This window comes from Fimicolochytrium jonesii (assembly GCF_025526975.1).
Source record: "Fimicolochytrium jonesii strain JEL569 chromosome Unknown EV422scaffold_7, whole genome shotgun sequence".
Lineage (NCBI taxonomy): Eukaryota > Fungi > Chytridiomycota > Chytridiomycetes > Spizellomycetales > Powellomycetaceae > Fimicolochytrium > Fimicolochytrium jonesii.
The window spans coordinates 748,638-768,701 of NW_026515674.1; the positions used below are offsets into that span (position 1 = coordinate 748,638).

A 20,064-nucleotide genomic window follows, 5' to 3' on the forward strand; every position below is an offset into this window, starting at 1 on the left:
CTAATGCAAGACGAGAGAAGCGTTTGCAGGGCCTGTAACCAGAAAGAGGGCAAGAAGTCAACAGGGTAGGAATTGAACAAAGCACAGAGGAAGCCGAGAAGGAGTGGGAACTCAACAGCAGAGGAATCGTATGTAATGGTTATCAGTGAATAAAGAGGGTGGAAATTTCAAAAAGCACCACAGCAGAGGAAGCACGCTTGACAGGCATAGAAGCAAAGTGAAATTCAGAGAAAGCACGCTTGAATGGCATAAAAGCAAGGCGAAATTCATCAACAGCACCATAGCGCAGAGGAAGCGCGCAGGGCTCATAACCCTGAGGCCCCAAGATCGAAACTTGGTGGTGCTACTCTCTTTTTTGATTTTTGGCCCTGTCTCTCTCCCCCCGGCTTACAATACCTCTGAAGTCAATTCCCTACACTACCCGCCTACTCGATCGCTCCAGGAGCTACTGTACTTCGCCCCCGCCGCTGCAGCCCGTACCCACACGTTTTTCCCGCCCGTACACCCAAAAAGTTCAGGAACCCGTGATGGATGACAACGATTCTGCGGTAGGTCCCAGGGCCTTTTCTTCTCACACCCCGGCAACCTGCCCTTACACGTCGTCCGCAGAGAGCAAACCAAAATACCGGTCGTATTTTGGAGCTTAGGCCCGGGCAGGAACTGCGCTTCGAAAACGACTTTTCGCCGGCGAACGTCATAACCTTGAAGGTAAGGAACCGTTGAAGCGTTGAGTCCACCCCAAGGTACCAGGATTTAGATAGTCCGCAACGTGGTGCAGGGAAGGGTAGAAGTGGATTGCGTGCTTGGGGGGCCTGGTCACGGGAACGGGCGGACTAGATGATCCTATCGCTCGGCGCTTGTGCCAACCGGCACCTCGTAACCTTCTAGCAACTCGTTTGCTCGTATAAAAGATTCTATCAATCATGTTCTAGAAACCGCAGATCGTCGCGCTTATTCCTTTACTGCTATGGTCCCTTGGTAGTTGAAATCCGGCCATGCTGAAGTTTTCGGATCTGAGCTAGCCACGGATCCCGTGTATTCATTTTCGGGCAGGAAGGTTGCCGTTTACACATGGCATGGGTGTCAACTACAGATACGTGCTCCCCTCCAGATTGAGCGCATTGGGGGATGTTGGGTTGTGATAATGTTCCACGAACTTGTGCTCATATTGTTCATCGCCTTTTACGTGGGAGGCACCCCAACGGTGGAGTATATCGCAGATGAAACCCCGATGCAGAGTTATTTGAACGTGCATATGGCTCTCGAGCAAATGCGGGCAGCTGCAGAAGCTTCAGGAGAGGAAGGACCAAGAGTAAGCGGGGGCTTTCTTGAACTCATGCAATTCATGGGACTCTATAGCGGCCTCTGACGACCATCTGATTCTGATCACAGGTGTTGATCGTCGGCCCGGCAGATGTTGGAAAGACCTCACTGTCAAAGATCTTACTTAACTACGCTGTGAAGCAAGGACGAAAGCCTATATTCGTTGATATAGATCCAAACGAGGTATGTGGTGAACTTTCTTGAACATTCTGCCTCCGAAGTCCAATCAGTACGATGATGTTTTCCATTTAGGGATCAATAAGCTTGCCAGGTACATTAACAGCGATGGCGATAGGGAAACCCATTGACATGGAGGAAGAGTTCTCTGCGTCCTCTATTGCCACCGGAACCAGCCCATTAGTGTATTACTATGGATATCCATCGCCTTTGGACAAACCCAAGCTTTACAATACAATGGTGCAACGACTAGCGACCACCGTTCGACGAAAGCTGGGAGAAGCAGATGGTATTGTTTCTGCAAAGGAGGGAAATGTCGTCGGGTCCTTCTCTTGCACAGGCTCATTCTCTTCGTTTTCAGTGAAAGCTTCCGGATTTATCATTAACACCCCAAGCCAATTTGTTGATGTCGCTGGATATGAGAGCCTATCTAAGATTATTGAAGGGTTCGGAGGTAAAAGTGTAAGCCTGCGGGCGTGTTGAATAAACTGGGTGCACCAGCGTATTAACGCTTCGGCCGTTAGTGAATGCCATCCTGGTAATAGGACACGAGCGCCTCTACAGTGAGCTCCGCCGAAGATGTCCGGATGGGTCGGGAATATCGATCGTCAAGCTAGCCAAGTCTGGAGGGGTATGTGCGACTGAAGAACAAGAACGAGGAAGCATCCTCTCGAAGCCCGACTGACGTGTCATGCGACAGGTCGTGACAAGAGACAAAACCTTTAGGAGACACCTAGACATGCACCGCATCAAAGAATACTTTTACGGCACCCAGAAGGCAGACCTGAGTCCGTACTCTAGCCTGGTCTCCTTCTCAGATGTCGCTATTCGGAAGGTTGGGGAAGGCACGCTAGCCCCATCGTCCGCGTTGCCTATCGGCTCGGAGCGACTCATCCAGGAAACGAGGCTTGCGATAGTAGATCCCGGTGATATCCTCTTGCATTCGGTGCTAGCACTCTCCAATGCGTCCATACCGGACGACGCTGCGGCTGTAACACCGGAAGAGGAAAGCGCAGCGGTGTTGGGCACCAATCTTGCGGGCTTCGTTTATGTTAGTATGGTCGACGAAGGCAAGGCCAAGATGACGGTGTTGGCTCCAAATCCTGGCAGATTGCCTAGGAAGTATATGATCATGGCGTCCCTGAAATATAGAGAATGAAAAGTGAAGCGGCGTGACACCAGTACGTAGATGTCGGTAGCTTGAGTATGAGCATTGTTCTTGGCATGAAAACCGAAGGTCGTATTCAGGAAAATGCATAAGTTACAAATGATAATTATAAAACTGTACAACGGAATTAAGCGGAATCCGCCGGCTTGTGAAGGCGGAGGGGAGGCCGGAGAAGGTGGATGCTACCTCAAAGAGGCGCTGTCAACAGACAGGTACGATCGTCTCGGCTAGTACGCCATATATGGTAGCGGGGTGGGATGCCCCATGTGATTTGAATATTGGGGGTGCCTTCGACCTCCAAACGGTTGGAAAAGAACCGTAGGTCCTGATTTCGTTCTTCGTCGCATTTCTTCGTGAGAGGGAACTTTGCCTTGGGCCGCGAAGGGCGGCATATGGTATAATTGATGGCCATACCGTGTCATCTGGTGTAGCGAGGGCATAACCTGGTCATGGGGATATAATCGAGGATATTGAAGGTTCCTTGGTATGGAGGGTACGGGCGGTGCATCGGCGTGGTAAAGCAGCGGGTGATTGGTATCTTCTGGGTGGATATAAGGACATGGATTTGAGAAGCTGCCGGCGTTGAGCTGAACATGGTGATTTGATGGAGAACGATAGCGATGTCTGTCGACACTAGTGCTTCTCTGCTTTCGAGTGTTCGTACACGGATCCGACTGGGACGTTTGACACGACTGGCGATCGAACGAGGTATCGCCGGCGGGGCCGGACTTTGCGTTCTCTGTCCCGCTCCGATCGGACCGCTGCCCACGAGATCTACTGCGTTTCTTCGGTTTACTGGCGGGCTGAGCCGTTGGCGTAGAGGCGCGTCCTCGGTCGCTGTTCCGATCATTGTCGGACTGGGAAGCGCGCATTTGATTCGTTCTCCATACTGCGCGAGCGCGAGGAGGAAGTTGTAGTAATGGCGGTGGTGGTGGATGTGGATAGTGCTGGCAGGGGTACCTATTGTCAAGTGGGGATGCGGGCACGCCGACTACACCAAGCATGAGACCTTGCACCTCTCTCAAGGCGTCTGCAGCGCGTAGCATAACCATCTCTCGTTCCCGACGTTCACCCTCCGCTCGCATCGCTTGTTCACGTTCGGCGAGCTGGGCGGCGTGGCGTGCACGTTCGGAGAAGCGATATATTAGGTGGGCGCGTTGAGCTGCCACCTCGGACGCGAAAGCGTATTGTAAGCTACAAGCTGCTATAGACGAGAGAAGTGCGGCCTGTTGTGACGCGCGGTGGAAGTTTGCGCTGATTTGGTTCACGTCTTCGTCAAACTGGACAATGGACGTGTATTTATTCTCACCGATCTACGGGTGTAATATGATCGGTAAGCATAGCAAATATCATTCATTCATTGTCAAGCACAATACACACCTTCTTGGTAATGAAGTCTTGGCCTTTAGCCAGTACTCGTTTGCAACGCGCTATGGTCTTCTCGTAATTGAGCAGCACAAAGCTAACGATCCAGGCGTCGTCCGGCTCTACTTTTCCGCGCTCATCGATGGTTCCCATGAGACGCAGCAAACGGGCTTCATCCTGCCGCCATGCTGTCATCTGAGCTGCTTTCGAGCGATACAAATGTCGGTTCTGGTGACGGTCGATGTTGCGGAGTGCGACAAGTGTTTTCCGAGTGCATTCGGCGTGATGTTGGCGGAGCCGAGAGTGGGCGCACGGCATGTGTGGGATGGAGATGGCGGTCATCAGATCTGTATCTGCATGACGCAAATGGGAGAGGAGTTTAGCTTTGTTTCCCAAAGATACCTGGGAAATGGTTGAGTGTCTTACATCGTTGCTTGGCATCTCGTTCCAAGTCCGCAAATCTATCATCTGAAAGGTACAACAGACTCGAGTCAGTGTAGCTCCGTTTTCATCTCTGCCTCTGCCGACGTACCACGCAGCTCCTGGCAGATGATGTTGAGGTCCAGGACTCCTCCGTCATCATTGAGCATGTTGCAGCAGAGTTTCAACACCTGAACAAACTCTGTAAGAACGAAGGTCCAGATGAGTAATTTGAGGTGAAACGAGATTATCCTACTCGCGGAACTACCTCGTCCCGTTAACGCGAGGGAGCCTCCATGTTCCGAAGTCAAGCATTTGTTTCCAATCGCTTTGTAGACCGTCTCCGAGATGGTATCCATACGTTGCTGATGGAGGTTGTTCGGTGGGCGAACAGGGTTCTTCCCGTCGGAACCACTTGGGGTATCATCGCACCCGGGCCCGTCAAAGTTTTGTGACGTTGGGACTGAAAAGAGCGATGGATCCTCGAACACCTTCTGAAGAACGGCTTGTGCCAAAGCCGTCGCATCATTCGTCGGATCGATATCTGAAGATGGCTCTAGCAATCCTGCAAGGCGACGAGTGTCATGCTCTTCTGAATCCCGCGCGTCAAGCATAATCCAAACAATCTTCGCCAATGATGCCGACAGCACGTCTAGCGGCGTAGACCGGTCCAGTAGAACGGGCAACTGGGCGAGCGCAGTGAACGGTAACATACTTTCTCGCCCGGAACAATCGGGACTTACAAACACTAGGCATGATGCCACGATTGCTAACAGGGCCAGTACTTTTGACTCCCATGCTACTTCATTTGCGTCCGCGGTTCCCTCAGATCGAGTCCGTCCCGTGAATGGAGGTGCATCGATCAGTAGTAGCTTAGTCCGGTAGTGCGGAAGCAACGGTTCGCTCTCCTCTAAAGCGTCCTCCCGCACATTATTCAGTGGTGCATCCAATACCATCATGGTCAGCACCTTCGAATTCGAATCATCACTACGCTTGCATGATCCCATCGGCACTTTCACTCTCGTCATGTTTCCAAGGATTTGGCTAATGCTTCCATGCTGTTTTCCTCCTCCAACTGCGGCCATGACGACAATCGGCTCGTTCATGGAGTGTAGGCGTTCCATCCCTTCAGAGCACGGGACTAGCATGCCGCTCGTCAAAATCTCCAGGAGGGGAAGACTCGCGACCTTTGTAGGAGTGGGGCCGCTTCCTGGACTGAAGGCTGTGGCTCGCGCCATGTCGTCGCAGCCAGTCGTGAGGACCGTAATAGGTGCAGCGGCCTCAACGGAATCAGACCGCACGTTCATCAGATCATCGGCTGTACACCTTGCAAACGCCGGAGCCTGATTCTGCGGGCTTCGGATCTGATGGGTTGCCGTGGGCGTTAGTGGCAGCTCCGCATTTAAGATCTCCTCCGTAGGGCTGTAGCATTCCTCGTTCAATACGTCGTGGATAAACTCCTCTGGCAAGCCAACATTTGGCTCGGCCGTTGGGGTTAGCACGTCTTTGACTCTTCCTTCATCCACATCTAGTGATCTCCTGGGCTCTCCCTCTCCGGTTTCGCGTAGCTCTTTCAACAGGTTGGACATCATCTCCTCATTCTTGCCAACCAGAAGCCCTTTCCGTCGCTCCGCCCGTTCAGCAGCAGGACTACGTGGGCCATCATCCTTTGCCAAGCGCATCTGGTCTATAAGATCATCCAGATTCCGCTCCTTCTTCCCCAACGTGCGGAACTTCCCAAACAAGCCCTTAATCCCGCCACTGCCACTGCCGCTGCTATTTCGCGATGATGATGTACTCAATGTTTCGAGTGAAAGACTTGCTGTTGGTGAGACGGGGCTTGTCAGCTGGCTGCCGTCGAAGGTGCTGGAACTATCATGTCGGGAGACATGGTTTTGGAGGATCGGTTTGCGAAACGTTAGTGCTTGCGGGCCGGCGCTGGTGGCCAGTCGATGAGGTGAACTGAACTCCCGGCTACTAAAACAACCATCACTACTGCCGTCGGACTTCATTATCGGAGGTCTCACTACGTCCAGAAGAACTTGAGAGGTTGGTGGTCTGGTGTACGTCCGGATTTAGCTCCGCGGCAGAAGCGGCAAGCTGCGACCGTAGGTTTCGAAGCCTCGATTTGGCGAGCTGAGATGTTCGTCAAGAAGACAACCAGTTGCTCTCTAAACATACTCAGAATCCGAGCAAAGATCAGGTGCTTGGAACATATATCCCAGCTCTTTTTACGGTTTCCTCAGCACGAATATTCCTACGACGGAACGGCTCTTGACTCAGACACAGAGTAAGCAGCAGATGGTAACCAGCTGGCAATACCTAATCAGTATAGTACGTGTGATGCAGTCGGTTTTATTACATCATGCAAGGAGCTTCTATGCCGTATATCTAGGAAAGTTGAATCGGCTTTCTCAAAATCGTTTTCTCCACTTGGGCGTAGCGCTTGGCTTGTGCTAACATCGAGACGTGCTTCTTCCATCCAGGAGACGTAATTACAGAAACGCGGGCAGCCCGACGCGTCTTTCACGTAAGCAACTTCGCGATTCTCAAGAGTTCAAGCTCAAGAAAGGGTGGGCGATGGGCACCAACTGTTCAAATATCTGCGGAATGTAAGGACGGGGATGCCCAAAAGGTGCTATCAATGTATGAGCAGTGACGGAATGGTCAGTTTACTGTGTGTAAGACCATAAAACAAAGATGATCCAGCCTCACGAAACACATAGAGGAACACAACTACAATTGCGCGCTAGATGCTAATAGTTGCCAGGGTACCCATTCCCTCCACCATGGTGGTGACCATGTTGTCCCGAGTGACCCTGTCCTGGCGGGGGTCCTCCAAGGGCGGCGTATGGCTGACCGCCAGGCGCACCATATTGAGCAGGAGCGCCGTATTGGGCGGGAGCACCGTATTGTGCACCAGGAGGTCCGTACAGAGGTTGAGCGCCGTATGGAGGTCCACCAGGAGCACCATATTGAGCACCGGCTTGAGCACCGTACGGCGAACCTCCGGGTGTGCCGTATGGCGGCTGATAGTTCCCGTCGTACGACCCGCCCGAACCTTGATACTGGCCCGGGGGCGGACCTTGCGGAGGTTGGTAGTTGTCATAACCTTGACTCGGTGCCTGATTGGGAGCGGCCTGAGATGGGAAGTAGCCTTGCTGCTGCTGCTGTTCCCGACCGTGCTGTTTCGGGGTGGGAACGTCACTGGGGGACCCGTATCCGTGCGTGCCGTCAGAAATGTATGGGTTCGCGTTGCTTTGTCCATGCTGCGAGTGGGCTTGGTAGTTTTGCTGGGGTTGCTGATAGTGTTGCGACTGGGGCTGCTGGTAGCTTTGCTGCGGCTGAGACTGATTGGAGCTCTCGAAAAAGCTGGCAAGCCCCAGACCTGAGTTCGCGCGGCCAGGGTCGTTCGTCTGCTGCTGTTGCTCCGGGTGCTTGCGGTTTCTGCCCGCCATGACGCTCTGCTTATCCAGACTGTTAACGCTCGGCCGGTTCTCGTCAGCCCAACGGCGCACCACATCCATCATTTGCTGCTGGAAGGGGGTCTTTTGGAAGCCAAGATCCGCGGGGTGGAAGAACACCTGCATGGCAAGATGCAAGGCTTCTTGAGTGGACTGACCACCATCGTTCCAGGCCTTCACGACGGCGGGAACAATGTTCTCGACGACGAGACGGGCAACCTTTCCGGCAGGCTGAGAGGATTTTGCTTTAAACAACAGGCCGCTGAGCAACGAGCAATCACCGACAGCTTCTTACCTCGTTCAGATGAAGATCGAAATGGTCCTTCGAAAGCATTGAATGAGTGGGGTCCGAAGAGTTAGGATTCTTGAAAATCTCCTTCTGTGCCTCCAATTCTGTAATCTCAGCAGAACCCATCTGAAGCTTTCCAACGACTTGGCCGATGATGGGTTTGATGTATGGCTGCAAGACACACAGGAACCGGTCAGCACGAACCTCAACATATAGAAATCAATGAGCTGGGAAGTTACTGTAGCTTACCTCGAGCTGCTGCAAGACAAACAGCTGCAAAGACTCGGAGATCTTCTCGGCCAGCCAGCTCAAGCCGGGAATCTTCTCAATAGTGTTATCGACTGTCTTCATGATTCTGTCCCTCCACTCCAAGATCCCCCAGACTTGGCTTTTGATGACGACAGGGTCCGTTGAGATAGGAGCTCGCTGAAACTCCTCCGCTTCGCGAGCCGCCCCTTCCATGCCTGGAACCTGTCCGAGAAGCTTTGGCAATTGGTTGTCATCCGGGCTTCGGCTCTTCGCCTGGTTCATGCTGACGCTCAAGCTGGAGACGGAGGTGGCGGAGATATGGTCGGTCGCCTCACCGAGGAGGGAATGCGCGAAATCGGCGCCACCGAAGGTTCCCGTTACAAGAGGGTAGATCGGACGGCCGTCCCTCGCTTGACGGATAGCTGTGTTCTCACCCACAAATGGGTACACGTTTCGATGACCAAGCTCGATTAGCGTAAGCTCCACAAAGTTGCTGTGAGCCGAGAAATCTTCAAGGGTGTGAAGAGCTTGACCCAGCAAGCGAAAGGCTTCGTCCTTGTTGCCGCTCTGGTACGCCTGAACGGAGCGCTCGATGCTGTTTCGAACAAAGACAGTCGAAGTGGCCCAACCTCCGGTCTCATTGCCGATGTAGTTCTTCATCCCGGTGCGGGGATCTATCTCCAGCTCACGGGGGTCGACAGGCCCTCTGAGATTCGGGTCGTATTTCCGAGCATCTTGGTTGTCGGCATAGCCCTTTGGGTTGTCAATGTGCTCTTCTGCGCGGTAGCATCCCAAACGTTCTTCGGTCACTTCGAACTCGGCAGTGGCGTATCCGAACTCATTGAACCCCAGAACCGCAATCAAGGTGATGAGAGTGGCTTTGTTCAGCCCTTTGGAGAGCGTTCCAACATCAATGGCTTGACTATAATCGCGAAGCCAGTTGCCTGTTATTATGTGAAGAAGGGTCAACGCCTGTCGTGGAGGCTTCCAAAGCCGAACCGAGCGCGTTTTAGTCTTGGAACACAAAGCACTCACCAAAATAGATGCGTTTAATATCCATCTTGCCGAACTTCTTCTTTATGCCAAGGAAGGAAAGGGCCGTGGTGCCCCCGAGGGTCAAGGTCGCAATGACATCTTCGATATCCCCGTGACGGTAGGCAGTGCCCTCAACGGCAGAAATGGAGGGGATGTTTCCGGCACCGAAAGCGGCGACTTGCCCAGGAAGCAGGCACAATAGCACCGCAAGGCAAATTATGGCGAGTGGGAACGACATGGTTGTGGAATTCTGAGGACGCGAGCCCTGTCTTAGCAAGATCGTAACTGTCACGATGAGCAGCAGAACTCTTCCAGCGTACCGCAAAGCTATCACCAATATAATATACATACCTTTAGCTGCTGCAAATACAGAGGACGTTTGTGCAAGTCGATGGTAAGGGTTCGTTTTGGGTTCAATTTGCTGCTGTCTGGCTACTCTCTGTGTCCAGGCTGTTCCAGTTTTCCTGGGCTGCGCAGTGCGGGAAAAAGTAAACGCACAGCCCAGCGCGTGTCATTGGCGTCAAGATTACATCCCGCCCAACTGACACGAGCGCATGTCCCCCAACCACAAGATGGAACTTTCTTGATGGAACATTGGAAGATCACTGTACTGTACTGTATATGTCCTCGATCTCGAATCGATTTGGCATGCATGCGATGTTTGCTGTACATGTACTCCAGCGATGAAGAACATCGCATCGATTGATATCTGAAAATGGATGGCATCCCCAAACTTCTCGAGACAGTTTTCTACAATGTACGTGAGGAGAACTACGCCAATGCATCCAAGACGGTAGCCATTCCAATCCTAATCCTAATCTAATCATCATCTTCGCTATTGACAAATTCCTCGCTTTTGTATTTCGATTCGCTCTTGGTTACGGTCTTTGCGCTCGCCGAGGATTTTGTGTTCGCTGGCGGCTTTGCGCCCTCTGCTACCTGTGCATCGTATTCCTCGCGGCTTTTACGAGCCAATTCTTCATAGGGCTGTGAATTATGCTTTCATGAGAACGTTGTACAAATACAATATGCAATGTACGGAACACTCACCGCTTTCTCGTCTGGTCCCGCCGCCTTCCACAATTCACCCAACTTCTTGGCGACCTCTGGGACGGACAGACCGGGGTTCTCCTTCAATACCTCAGGCCGCTTCTCCTTAGAGAAGTGGAAATAGGCCGTCAAAGGCTTCTTTGGGCCATCTGACGACGTCTTGGCCTTTTTGGCGGGCGGCTTGGAAACCTTGTCAGACTTCTCCTTCAGTTTGGTCTTTTCTTTAGGCTTCTCTCCCGCTGCTGCATCCTCGCCTCCTTCTCCCTCACTGGCACTTCCAGCATAGTCTTCATCGAACTCTTCTGCGACGTCACTTTCGTCCTCAGGTGCAAAGTCTTCGTCCTCTGCAGTGCATGTATCAGCAGATCGAACTTCGTGGGAAATGAAGTCGCCTGATACGTACCACTTTCATCTTCATCCTCATCACCAAAGCCTCCCGAAATCTCTTCTCGCACACGCTTCCGTGGCGCTTCATCTCCGCTGTCAATGTCAGAGTCTTCCGCATACGTATTTTGGGGGTCCGCAAGTTCGCTGAGGACCTTGATGTTCTTGGCGCGGAAGAATCGTTCCAGCGGATCATGCTCCTCTCTAATAAACTGACATCGTCACATATGGTCCATAGAGGGAAACCCGACACTGCAAATCTCCACCCACCTGGCGATGCTTCCAAATGTGTACTCTGGTCCGTCCCGCAAATTGACTTTGATCTCGAAAGTCTTCAAAGCGTTGCCTCCTCCAGCCTGACCAACACGAGAGAAAGTGACAACCGAGATTTCCGCGTGGGCAATGAAGATTGCTGGCTTGGGGATCGAGATCAAGCACTTCTCCAGAGGGTAAAAGAAGGCCTCGTTGGCCTTGTATGCACACTTGATACCGCTCTGGCTTTGCGCACTGGGAACGTTTCGATGAGTAAAAATGATCGGGGCCGAACAGGAGAAATGCTTTCGCAGGAGGGCGCCTCACCTCTTGAAACTTCCAGAGGTTGTAACCTTCTTTCCAGATAGCCCCTTCAGAACGTCACTGACGACTTCGAAGGAAGGGCCATCGTATGATTTCTTCAGCTTGTCAGTGTAGTTCTCCCAGTCCTGGCTATGAGGGAGGAGAGGCATGAGCTCACTCGTGACGGTAGCAGACAGTGATGAAGACGGCGTGTACATACTCTTGCATGTTCAAGTCAAGCTCGACCTCATCGTCGCGCTCGAACTGGAAGACAAGGAACGGGTATCGTGTTTGCCCTTGGCGCAATGGAGGGTCCAGTCCAACAACGAGCATCGAGTGCATGTCATCCGGCTTTGGCAAGACAGCAAGCATGACAATGGAGGTAAACAGAATCTTGTAGTCGTGTGACTTTCCACGCAACCGGAACGAATCCAAGTAAAGCTCCATCGCAAAACGTCCACTAGATTGGGAATGCGGCATGAGTGATCCTTGACCCGTTGCAACAGCAAAAGAGAAGAAAAACGTACCGTGGCGTGAGACACAGCAAGTTCTCGAAGGTGGCGACCGGGTCCCCAGCTGCGCCGTCCAAATCCGCCTTTTGCTTGATTGTCTCACACAGCAGGCTCGCTGCCGTCAACGCCGTTCCATCTTCATCCAGCACAGGGGCATGCTCTCCGTTTTCACCATCCCCGCCATTCGCTTCCTCGTTTGCAACCTTAGCTTCTTCATCCTTGTCTTTGAACAGCTTGACACCTTCCTCGTTCTCCGTGACTTGATTCTGTGTCCCCACACCCGGTACAAAGAATCGAATCTCCATCAGCTCATCTTCGGCCTCCTTCTTGCTCTTCTTCGTGTTGTCGGGTGCAAACTCGAGTGTCACTTCGTTACGAGACGCCAAGTTGGTGCTGGCGACATCACTTAATGGCACTTCGAAGGCGGTGTGGTTCGCAACGTTGAATGCCATGTGGTTGCCCTGGAACTCAACTGCTCCCCAATTCCAACCCCTCACAGAAACCTCCTTGCGCTCTAGCGTTTTGTGGTATGTGCTTTTTATCAGAGAGGCGAGCGTCTCGTAGGACTGTGGAACACTAGGGGTTAGTGGATTGCCGACCATATGTTACGAACAGGAGTCAACCAACATCTCTCGGCAATCCGTCGAACTTGAAGACTTTTCCCTCCTTCGTCTGTAGTCGTAGCTGGAACTCCCGTGAGCAGCGCTGCCACGACAGCTTCTGTAAGTCGGCTGAGGAAATCGTGACGATTTTCCCGGTGGTTGCATTCTTCCAGCCAATGCCCATTTCGGCAATCTTCAACTTCCCCGCTGCCTAAGAAAGAGTTGCGAGTTCAATATGACATATACAAGGATGCGCGAGGTGTGAAACGGTAGCACACCTTGGCACTCGTCTTCCCTCCCAGATAGACATTCTCGAACTCTCGAGCCATGATGGTCGTTGTCAGCTATGGATATTTGGGATTGTACGATGGAAAGTTTCGAGCTGGTGCGATATGCTTGGGGCGGGGGATAGGCCTCACGGCACAGCACAAGTACGTATGAGAGAATTCAGGTGATCTTCAACACTGGCAGTTTGAGCAAGCGCACGGACAGAATTTGGACCAGCGAATTCTTGGGTGGCTTGGCCCCTCATATGCGTGCGCGCGTCCTTTACTTCCGAGTCCCTCGTTTTCATCAATGATGTTTAGATTTCCTTTTTAACGAATTTCGAGTATGGTACAATATGTCTTCTATACGAACGATCCATTTCCACCCCACTAACCTTCCCAAAAGCGGGGAAGCTTGTTCCCGGGCACAAAGATACGTTCCACGCCATCTTTCGTGATGACAGCCAAACGAATGACTCCTCCAGATGATCCATCGCGAGACATGGCAAGGGCAATCGCTGATGGTTGAGGTGAAAGTACGGTCAGTGTCCAAATTCGGAACCCAGAGCCACAGCACAAAGTCCCGCACTCACAGTTCTTGGTAAACACAATTGCCTCCTCCTTGGTCATCCCTTCCTTATACGTTGCATCACAGTATCCGTAGATGTATGTGGAGCCCGATCCCCCAATTGAGAAGGGTTGTTTGTGAATGGATCCGCCAAGCGGGACGGAGTAGACGGAAGGCCCTTCGTATTGGTCCCATCCAGCTACGATGATACCGGCTGAAAGATTGTCCTTGTTTTGGTAGCACATTTCGCGAAAGAGATTTGCTGCCACGCGAACTGGGGGCCTTTCCCCTTCTTGCACACTGTTTCCGTGGTCAGAGAGCGCCGAAGATGCGGAAATTCTGCGAAACGTCCTCAAAGCTTACGCGTAGAGTTGAAGATGGTAATGAACAATATCCGCCACAGCTTGCGTGTCGGCAGCACTTCCACTTCGACAGCAGTAGACGAGCTCATGTACGCAGGTGAGTTTGTCCGTTACCCTGTTGGCTATGTGCATTGTATAACGATGGTCAGGACGGGCTCAAACACGCCGATAGCAGTGAATGCGCGTAACAGCTTTTGTGGTCTGCCATCCTTCCCCATTGAAGTGTCTTCAGACGGGATCGAACTCGGACAGGTGTGGTTTCCCGTTTTACGTACCGATGTATGATCCAGTCGTCGTCCGGGAATCGGCACCGATGATAACGCCATCTGCAAACTGCACTGCCATAATCGTCGTCTAAGAGAATAACGCATATCGACAGTATCAGTATATCGTCACTCGCCGTCTCGCCGTCCCACCACCATCTCGATTCCCACGTTCCCAACGCGAAGATCGGGGTCAGAACATGGGAAAGGATGAAGCCTCGTGCTTACCCCAAGATTGACTTCTCCGGGCTTGAGCCTCTGTGTCTCCATATTTGCTGTTTAATCCCGGGGGTTTGGGTGTATATGTCGGGAATATGCGGTCTTCTCTCTGTCTGTTCTGCGTCCTGCCACCTACGATTCCTGGATGTTAGACATTGACGAGCGAATCGATACGTGTGAGAACACAGTGTGGACCCATCACAGCTGAGAGCCATAAATATGCCCTGGTGATGGAGAGGTTTACCTTGTGCTGTAAAGTGGACCTTGAAGAGTACGAGGGTCGGGACGGGGTCTGGGCACAGTGGGAAGAAGTCGACGGCAGCTGGAATTGCGACCTCCTCTCTTATGGAAAGTCGAAGGTCCTAACGCGTCTAAAAGGATAGGATCTATACCGACCCTTCGCTCCGTGACCTGCTCTGTGCGCCCGTTTTGCTTGCACAATTTCCCAGGCGGCCGTGCATGCACCTGTGTTGCAGGAAGCCGCATAACACAACTATTCATACCCGCATGTACTTCCTGACGGCATCACATACTAGTGCTGCTGTGAAATACACCAGCACCACCACCCGACGTTTTGACCCACGATGAGCTGGCTCTCAAAGCTAACGAGCGCCGAAGGTGCAGCTGCACTCCTGCAACAGGCAGTGTCTAAGGTCGAAAGTCAAATCGACAAAGTTTTGGACATTCCGCAACCACAGGGTGGTACCGCACCGCCGCAGACTCAGGAACCTGTTAGACCCGAGAATGGTAGCGTTCTGTTTGTAAGTGATCTTTGGTAGAGATCAATATTCACTGACGCTTGGTGGGCCACCAGTACCGTCACCATTTCCGCGTCGAGCACCAAAGCGTTCCACGTCGTCAAACGCTCCGAAAAGTGGGACGAGTACTCCACAGCAGGGTTCCCCTCGGCAGTCGAGAGGACAGGGTTCACGTAGTTCCAGTCCAACACCAAAAGACCCGGAACGGGGAGCGAAGAACAGATCAAGTTCCCCACTAAAGGATGGGAAGTCTATAGAACCCGATCCTCTCGCCACTGGGATATCGCCAAATGAGGCTACTCTCATTGATATCACCGATGGGACAACTACAGTCCCTGAGCTCAATGGCGCGGAGAAGGAAGGATCAGACCTGGACGCGAGCGCAAGCAGTTTGGAGGCCACCCAAGGCTTGCCAAATCGCAGTGAAGCCAGTCATTCGTCCCTCGTAGGGATCTCATCGGCAGCGAATCCACTACCAGAAGCAGATCCAACACCAGAGGCGGAAAGCTTGCTGGATCTTCAAAATGACAGCATCCAGTTGCCTGCGATCTCCATGACAGCTGCCACGAAGCCCTTGGTCCCAGAGAGAGAGGTCCTGGAGAAAGGCGTCGCTGTTCCAACAATAGAACCAGTCCCCGAGGGTGATGTATCCCAGTCCACGGCGGAAGCAGATGACTCTGCGAATCCCGCGACGGTGGAAGATCTCAAGTCAGAGGGCGCCAAGCAACCGGTGACAGCACCAGAAGGACGCTCTCCTTCGAAAAGCGAGCCAGCATCTGCATCCACGTCTCACTTGCAAACATTGATCGAGCGTCGAGAAGAACAACTAATGAAGTCAATGCAAGAGAACGCATCACTGATCGATACTGTTAGCGCGCTGAAACGCCAAATGGAGACCTTGGAGAATCAGCGCGCATCTGAGCAGCAGGAAGCTGAGAACAGGATCGACGATTTGGAAAATCAACTCAAGGCAGCCAAAGAGGAAGCCGCCAGAGCACAGGAACTGTCGTCGTCACAATCAAGTTTGCAAAGTTCCCTGGATGAAACCTTGAAGAAGCTGGGTCAGAAGGAGGACATGGTTGCGCAGCTGTTGTCAGAAGGAGAACGTCTGTCGAAAGCTGAATTGAAGTTGAATACTACGATCAAAAGGCTTCGCGCCGAAAAAGGTGACCTCGATAAGCAATTGAAGGACGAGAGCGACAAACTAGAAAAGGCCCAAGCGGAAATCACATCGCTAAAATCCAAAGTCAGCGATGTTGCAGACAACGAGAGGAAAATCAACGTTAACGTCCGATCGCTGGCAGAGGCGGGGGATCGGCAACTCAAGGAAATCAAGCGGCTACAAGGCGAACTGGAGACCCTCCGAGCCACAACTGGAGAGCTGCAAAGTGATCTGGACCGAACAAAGTCAAAGCTACTAGAGGCCGAAAGGGTAGCCACTGAGGCCTCCTCTGCGGCGCAGTCCGATGCTTTGGAAGCGCAAGCTCGGGAGACGGCGAACCTCAAAGCTGAGCTGGCGTTGGCAAAGAAGGAGAACGAAGCTTTGCAGACATCCTTGTCAGAAGAAGTGCAGAACCTGCGAATGACTCTGGCGCAGAAGGAAGACGAAGCCGGATGGAAGGAGGATACCCTGCATAGAGAGATTGCTGGCCTACAGCGTCGGTTGCAGGAAGTAGAGGCCCAGAGCCATATACTTGCGTCAGTGAGCGAAGAGTCTTCCGCCCCGTTACTTCGTCAAATAGAAACCCTACAGTCCCAACATGCCGCATCCTTGCGCAAGTGGGAGCAGATAGAGCGGCAGCTGACCGCCCAATACCAGGATGCGGATGCCGAGCGGAAGCGGGCACTGGAGTCAGAGCGACAACACGTTGCAAAGCTGGCATCGCTGACAAGCGCGATCGGATCCCTGCAAGAGCAGTTAGAAACGGAACGTATAAACTTGCAGTCTCATGAACAAGCACATAAGGACAAAGATAACGAGATTGCGCAACTTCAGTCGGCAGCAAACAAACTGAATGGCCGTATTGCGGAACTGGAAACGAGCCACCAGCTGTTACAAGATCTAGCCACCGAAACCGAAGCAAGACTACGGAAAGAGCTAGACAATGAGCGCAAGAAACTTGCCGAGCTGCAAGAGTCCCTTGCAACCGTCCGGCCTCCGCTACCACCAGCAGACGTAGCCAAGCAGCTCCCCCCGCTAACCATCGAGATACCCAAGGGCCGAATCACGCCCGATGAAAGCCGCAGGCCCTCCATGTCAACACAATCCTTGTTCTCCGAGTCGGCAAGCGTCGCGGCCGTCGCGCCCCCGAGTGCAGGCATTCCCGGCGCGTTCAGCTCCGCGGCGATCATCGAGCGCCTACAAAGCACCGTGCGGAATTATGAAGGGCAGCTCGCATCCCTGCGTACCCAATTACAGATGGCGGAGCAAGGGCGGAATGATTTGGCAGAGGAGCTTGTCAAGGTTACGAGTGAGATCGAGATCGGGCGGGCTGGGGAAGCTGTCCAGCAGGAAAAGGAGGAGCTCAACAGGAGGTACCTGGCAGCGCTGGAGCTCTTGGGGGAGAAGACCGAACTGGTCGAGGAGCTCCGTGCAGATATCAATGATATGAAGAGTATTTTTAGACAACAGATCACTGAGCTGACTGTCGAGATGGAAGCAATGAAGAAGGCACGCACTTGAAAATGGAGCAGGCTAATCCTCGTTTCTGTCTAAAATATATACGGGGCCGGTGGTGTATCATCACGGACAGGACTCTGCATTAATCATCTGTACACACCACTTCTATGCTGTTGGCCACCCGCAACCAAGTTTCCCAGAGGATTATTCTGCTTCATTTTATAAAATGGTCGCACATTTGCTTGCTATTGGGATCATTATTTACATCGCGAGGGAAAGTCCGTAATATACAAAGAAAGCCTGCTATATTATATCCCACTTTCATTCATGGTCCGATGCTCAGATAGTCGAGCCCTCATTTGACGGCTTTCTTGACGAAAGCACAGGCCTCGGTGACGCTGGCGGCAGGGCTCACATGGATTTGGGTCTCGACAAGCTTTCCGCCCTTGCCAACGACAACGTGGGAGCGGACGATCTTCTTGGGATCAGCGTAAGCACCAAACGCCTTAATGACGTGGTACTCAGGGTCACAGAGGAGGGTGTAAGGAAGGTCGAGCTAACGGAAGGCCGTATATTAGCTTCAAATCCCGGGAACATGTTGATCAAAACAAACAATGTACCTTATTCTTCCAGCTAGTCTGAGCTTTGGGGGAATCAGCTGAAAGGCCGTAAACAGCATAACCGCCCTTCTTGAACTGTCATAAGGATGGTAAGCTTTCGCACGCCTTCATTCGTAGGTTTAGAAACATTTGACTCGCCTCCTCATAGTTCTCCTTGAAGCCCTTGGCCTGGTTAGTGCACCCGGGGGTATTCGCCTTAGGATACATGAAGAAGACAGCACCGGTGCTCTTGACTAGGTCGATCACTTTGTGCTAAAAACCCATCAGGCGTTTCATGGTAAATAACAGGTCTGGTAAGCGACTAAACCAAAAAGATAGCACACCTGCTTGCCGTCCTGATCCTCGACAGTGAGATCCTGCGGAACGGTATCGCCAACCTTCAGAACGTTGACCGTCGTCTTCGGTTTCTTAGCTCCAGCACCTTCAGCCACGTTCCCTTCGGGTGCGGCATCGCTCGTTTTCGGATCCACAGAGTCCTTCGCCTTTCGCTTAGGAGCAGCCTTAGTTTCCTCCGCATCAGCCACAGGCTTGCCGTTCTCTGCAGGTTTGGAGTCGGTAGTGGCGGCCTTTGCGGCAGGCTTCTTGTCGCTTTTGGCTTCCTTTGGCTTCGTAGCTTTGGGTTCGGGCTTCTGCTTATCGGCATCAGAAGCACTTTGGGGCCGTGCCGCAATACGAGTGCTTCGACGAGGACCTCCTTCTTCGTTTGAGCCAGCCATCCTATGTAGTCTTGGTGATAAGTGCGGGTTGCGATGTTTCTGATCTAGAACCTGAGGGTGTTGCAGAATCTTGAGACGCGTGAGGGGTAGAAACAGGGACGCTATCGGACAAGGCGCTCAGGCTCTCGTCTGCTCACCGTCTCCCTTCTCCTCGTCTCAGGTCTGTCCCCAAACCACAATTGCGGTGCACACACGGCCCACGCAAGCATTTGTCCAGAACTTCGAAAGACCTGCAGGCCTGCCTGCGTTGCAGGAAAACGTCTGCCCCAATGTTTGCGACAACGAGGTTCCGTTTGTTTCCTTGCCCATTCATGCCAACATGTTCTCGGGGGCAAACTTGCCTTTATTCCCACGAGAGCCGCGGGGCGAGCCAGCGGGCAAGACCTGCCGTCGCCAACCATAGAAATGGTACTGTTTCTCTTGCCGCGACGATATGCCTCTTTTCCGTATGGACGTAGAGTCTCAACCTCCAGAAAAATAGGGTCATTGACTTCGGCGCCGACAAGCCGGCCTCGGAAAGCTTCCCCGCCTCGGAAGCGGTCAGGACCACAGGCGGAAAGTACAGCGGTGGAGCCACCTCCAAAGAGGAGAGCAGTGGAGAATAAGCCTGCAGCTTCGGATCTAGTAAACAATATATCAGAAACTTTGAAGGCAGAACGAGCGGCGTATCTGGAGCAGCAGTTGGCTACGAAGAAAGCTTTACAATCGGGAGCGCTCAAGGCTGACACGCATGTTGGCATCGCATCCCTGACTGCGGTACCGGATGGTGCCGTTGTGAAAAACGAACCGCTGCAAACGACCCCATCACGCCCCAGTCCATCGCTCATCGTTGTGGAAGATGTTATACCGGGTCAAGCAGCACCAGAGAGTGCAAAGGGCGTCCCCTCAAAGACATCGCCGCTAGTGCAGGCGTTGGCTGCCAAAGGCTATCCACAGGCCTCCGGCGACCTGCCTTCCGGCACCATGCAAAAGGCGAGGACGATTCCACAGGTTGGCTCGAAGGCCGCGCCAAGCGCCTTTCCATCCAACCCATCTGTCAATGTACTTGAGCGGGATGAAAGCTCCATATCAATGGTAAG

At 52.7% G+C, this 20,064-nt stretch overlaps 7 protein-coding genes and 1 non-coding gene across 8 annotated transcripts; 3 read left to right on the top strand and 5 right to left on the bottom strand.

Moving 5' to 3' along the window:
* The first annotated feature begins 274 nt into the window (after positions 1–274).
* Positions 275–346, top strand: EV422DRAFT_t60. The gene has a single exon. It is a non-coding gene; the product is annotated as a tRNA-Met (tRNA).
* Positions 347–353: 7 nt separating this feature from the next.
* EV422DRAFT_524795 (Pre-mRNA cleavage complex II protein Clp1-domain-containing protein) lies at positions 354–2,759 on the top strand. Its single transcript, XM_053070004.1, has 9 exons — positions 354–548; positions 610–708; positions 983–1,093; positions 1,187–1,312; positions 1,393–1,506; positions 1,576–1,789; positions 1,862–1,954; positions 2,025–2,131; positions 2,201–2,759. The coding sequence occupies exons 1-9, from the start codon at positions 528–530 to the stop codon at positions 2,657–2,659; spliced, it is 1,344 nt and encodes a 447-aa protein (XP_052926937.1). The 5' UTR covers positions 354–527; the 3' UTR covers positions 2,660–2,759.
* Positions 2,760–2,777: 18 nt separating this feature from the next.
* On the bottom strand, positions 2,778–6,574 carry EV422DRAFT_407821 (uncharacterized protein). Its single transcript, XM_053067001.1, has 5 exons — positions 4,722–6,574; positions 4,566–4,655; positions 4,460–4,501; positions 4,049–4,386; positions 2,778–3,981 (listed from the first exon to the last, which is right to left on the bottom strand). The coding sequence occupies exons 1-5, from the start codon at positions 6,463–6,465 to the stop codon at positions 2,896–2,898; spliced, it is 3,300 nt and encodes a 1,099-aa protein (XP_052926938.1). The 5' UTR covers positions 6,466–6,574; the 3' UTR covers positions 2,778–2,895.
* Positions 6,575–7,209: 635 nt separating this feature from the next.
* Positions 7,210–9,728, bottom strand: EV422DRAFT_494815 (putative heterokaryon incompatibility protein HET-C; the record flags this gene model as incomplete). Its single annotated transcript, XM_053067770.1, has 4 exons — positions 7,210–8,148; positions 8,213–8,377; positions 8,456–9,399; positions 9,491–9,728. The coding sequence occupies 4 exons, from the start codon at positions 9,726–9,728 to the stop codon at positions 7,210–7,212; spliced, it is 2,286 nt and encodes a 761-aa protein (XP_052926939.1).
* Positions 9,729–10,462: 734 nt separating this feature from the next.
* Positions 10,463–13,088, bottom strand: EV422DRAFT_407906 (uncharacterized protein). The gene is made up of 10 exons (XM_053067002.1): positions 12,872–13,088; positions 12,619–12,804; positions 12,007–12,557; positions 11,700–11,939; positions 11,504–11,629; positions 11,195–11,431; positions 10,944–11,128; positions 10,740–10,884; positions 10,541–10,675; positions 10,463–10,477 (listed from the first exon to the last, which is right to left on the bottom strand). The coding sequence occupies exons 1-9, from the start codon at positions 12,920–12,922 to the stop codon at positions 10,669–10,671; spliced, it is 1,728 nt and encodes a 575-aa protein (XP_052926940.1). The 5' UTR covers positions 12,923–13,088; the 3' UTR covers positions 10,463–10,477; positions 10,541–10,668.
* A 72-nt stretch (positions 13,089–13,160) lies between these two features.
* On the bottom strand, positions 13,161–14,636 carry EV422DRAFT_524808 (nucleophile aminohydrolase). Its single transcript, XM_053070005.1, has 6 exons — positions 14,516–14,636; positions 14,281–14,403; positions 14,065–14,143; positions 13,791–13,911; positions 13,453–13,727; positions 13,161–13,377 (listed from the first exon to the last, which is right to left on the bottom strand). The coding sequence occupies exons 2-6, from the start codon at positions 14,320–14,322 to the stop codon at positions 13,250–13,252; spliced, it is 645 nt and encodes a 214-aa protein (XP_052926941.1). The 5' UTR covers positions 14,323–14,403; positions 14,516–14,636; the 3' UTR covers positions 13,161–13,249.
* Positions 14,637–14,702: 66 nt separating this feature from the next.
* On the top strand, positions 14,703–17,857 carry EV422DRAFT_619085 (TATA element modulatory factor 1 TATA binding-domain-containing protein). The gene is made up of 2 exons (XM_053074055.1): positions 14,703–15,018; positions 15,086–17,857. The coding sequence occupies exons 1-2, from the start codon at positions 14,856–14,858 to the stop codon at positions 17,710–17,712; spliced, it is 2,790 nt and encodes a 929-aa protein (XP_052926942.1). The 5' UTR covers positions 14,703–14,855; the 3' UTR covers positions 17,713–17,857.
* On the bottom strand, positions 17,858–19,119 carry EV422DRAFT_524811 (thioredoxin-like protein). The gene is made up of 4 exons (XM_053070006.1): positions 18,593–19,119; positions 18,408–18,521; positions 18,270–18,344; positions 17,858–18,205 (listed from the first exon to the last, which is right to left on the bottom strand). Exons 1-4 carry the CDS (start codon positions 18,983–18,985, stop codon positions 18,005–18,007), a joined length of 783 nt encoding a protein of 260 aa, XP_052926943.1. The 5' UTR covers positions 18,986–19,119; the 3' UTR covers positions 17,858–18,004.
* Positions 19,120–20,064: the final 945 nt, after the last annotated feature.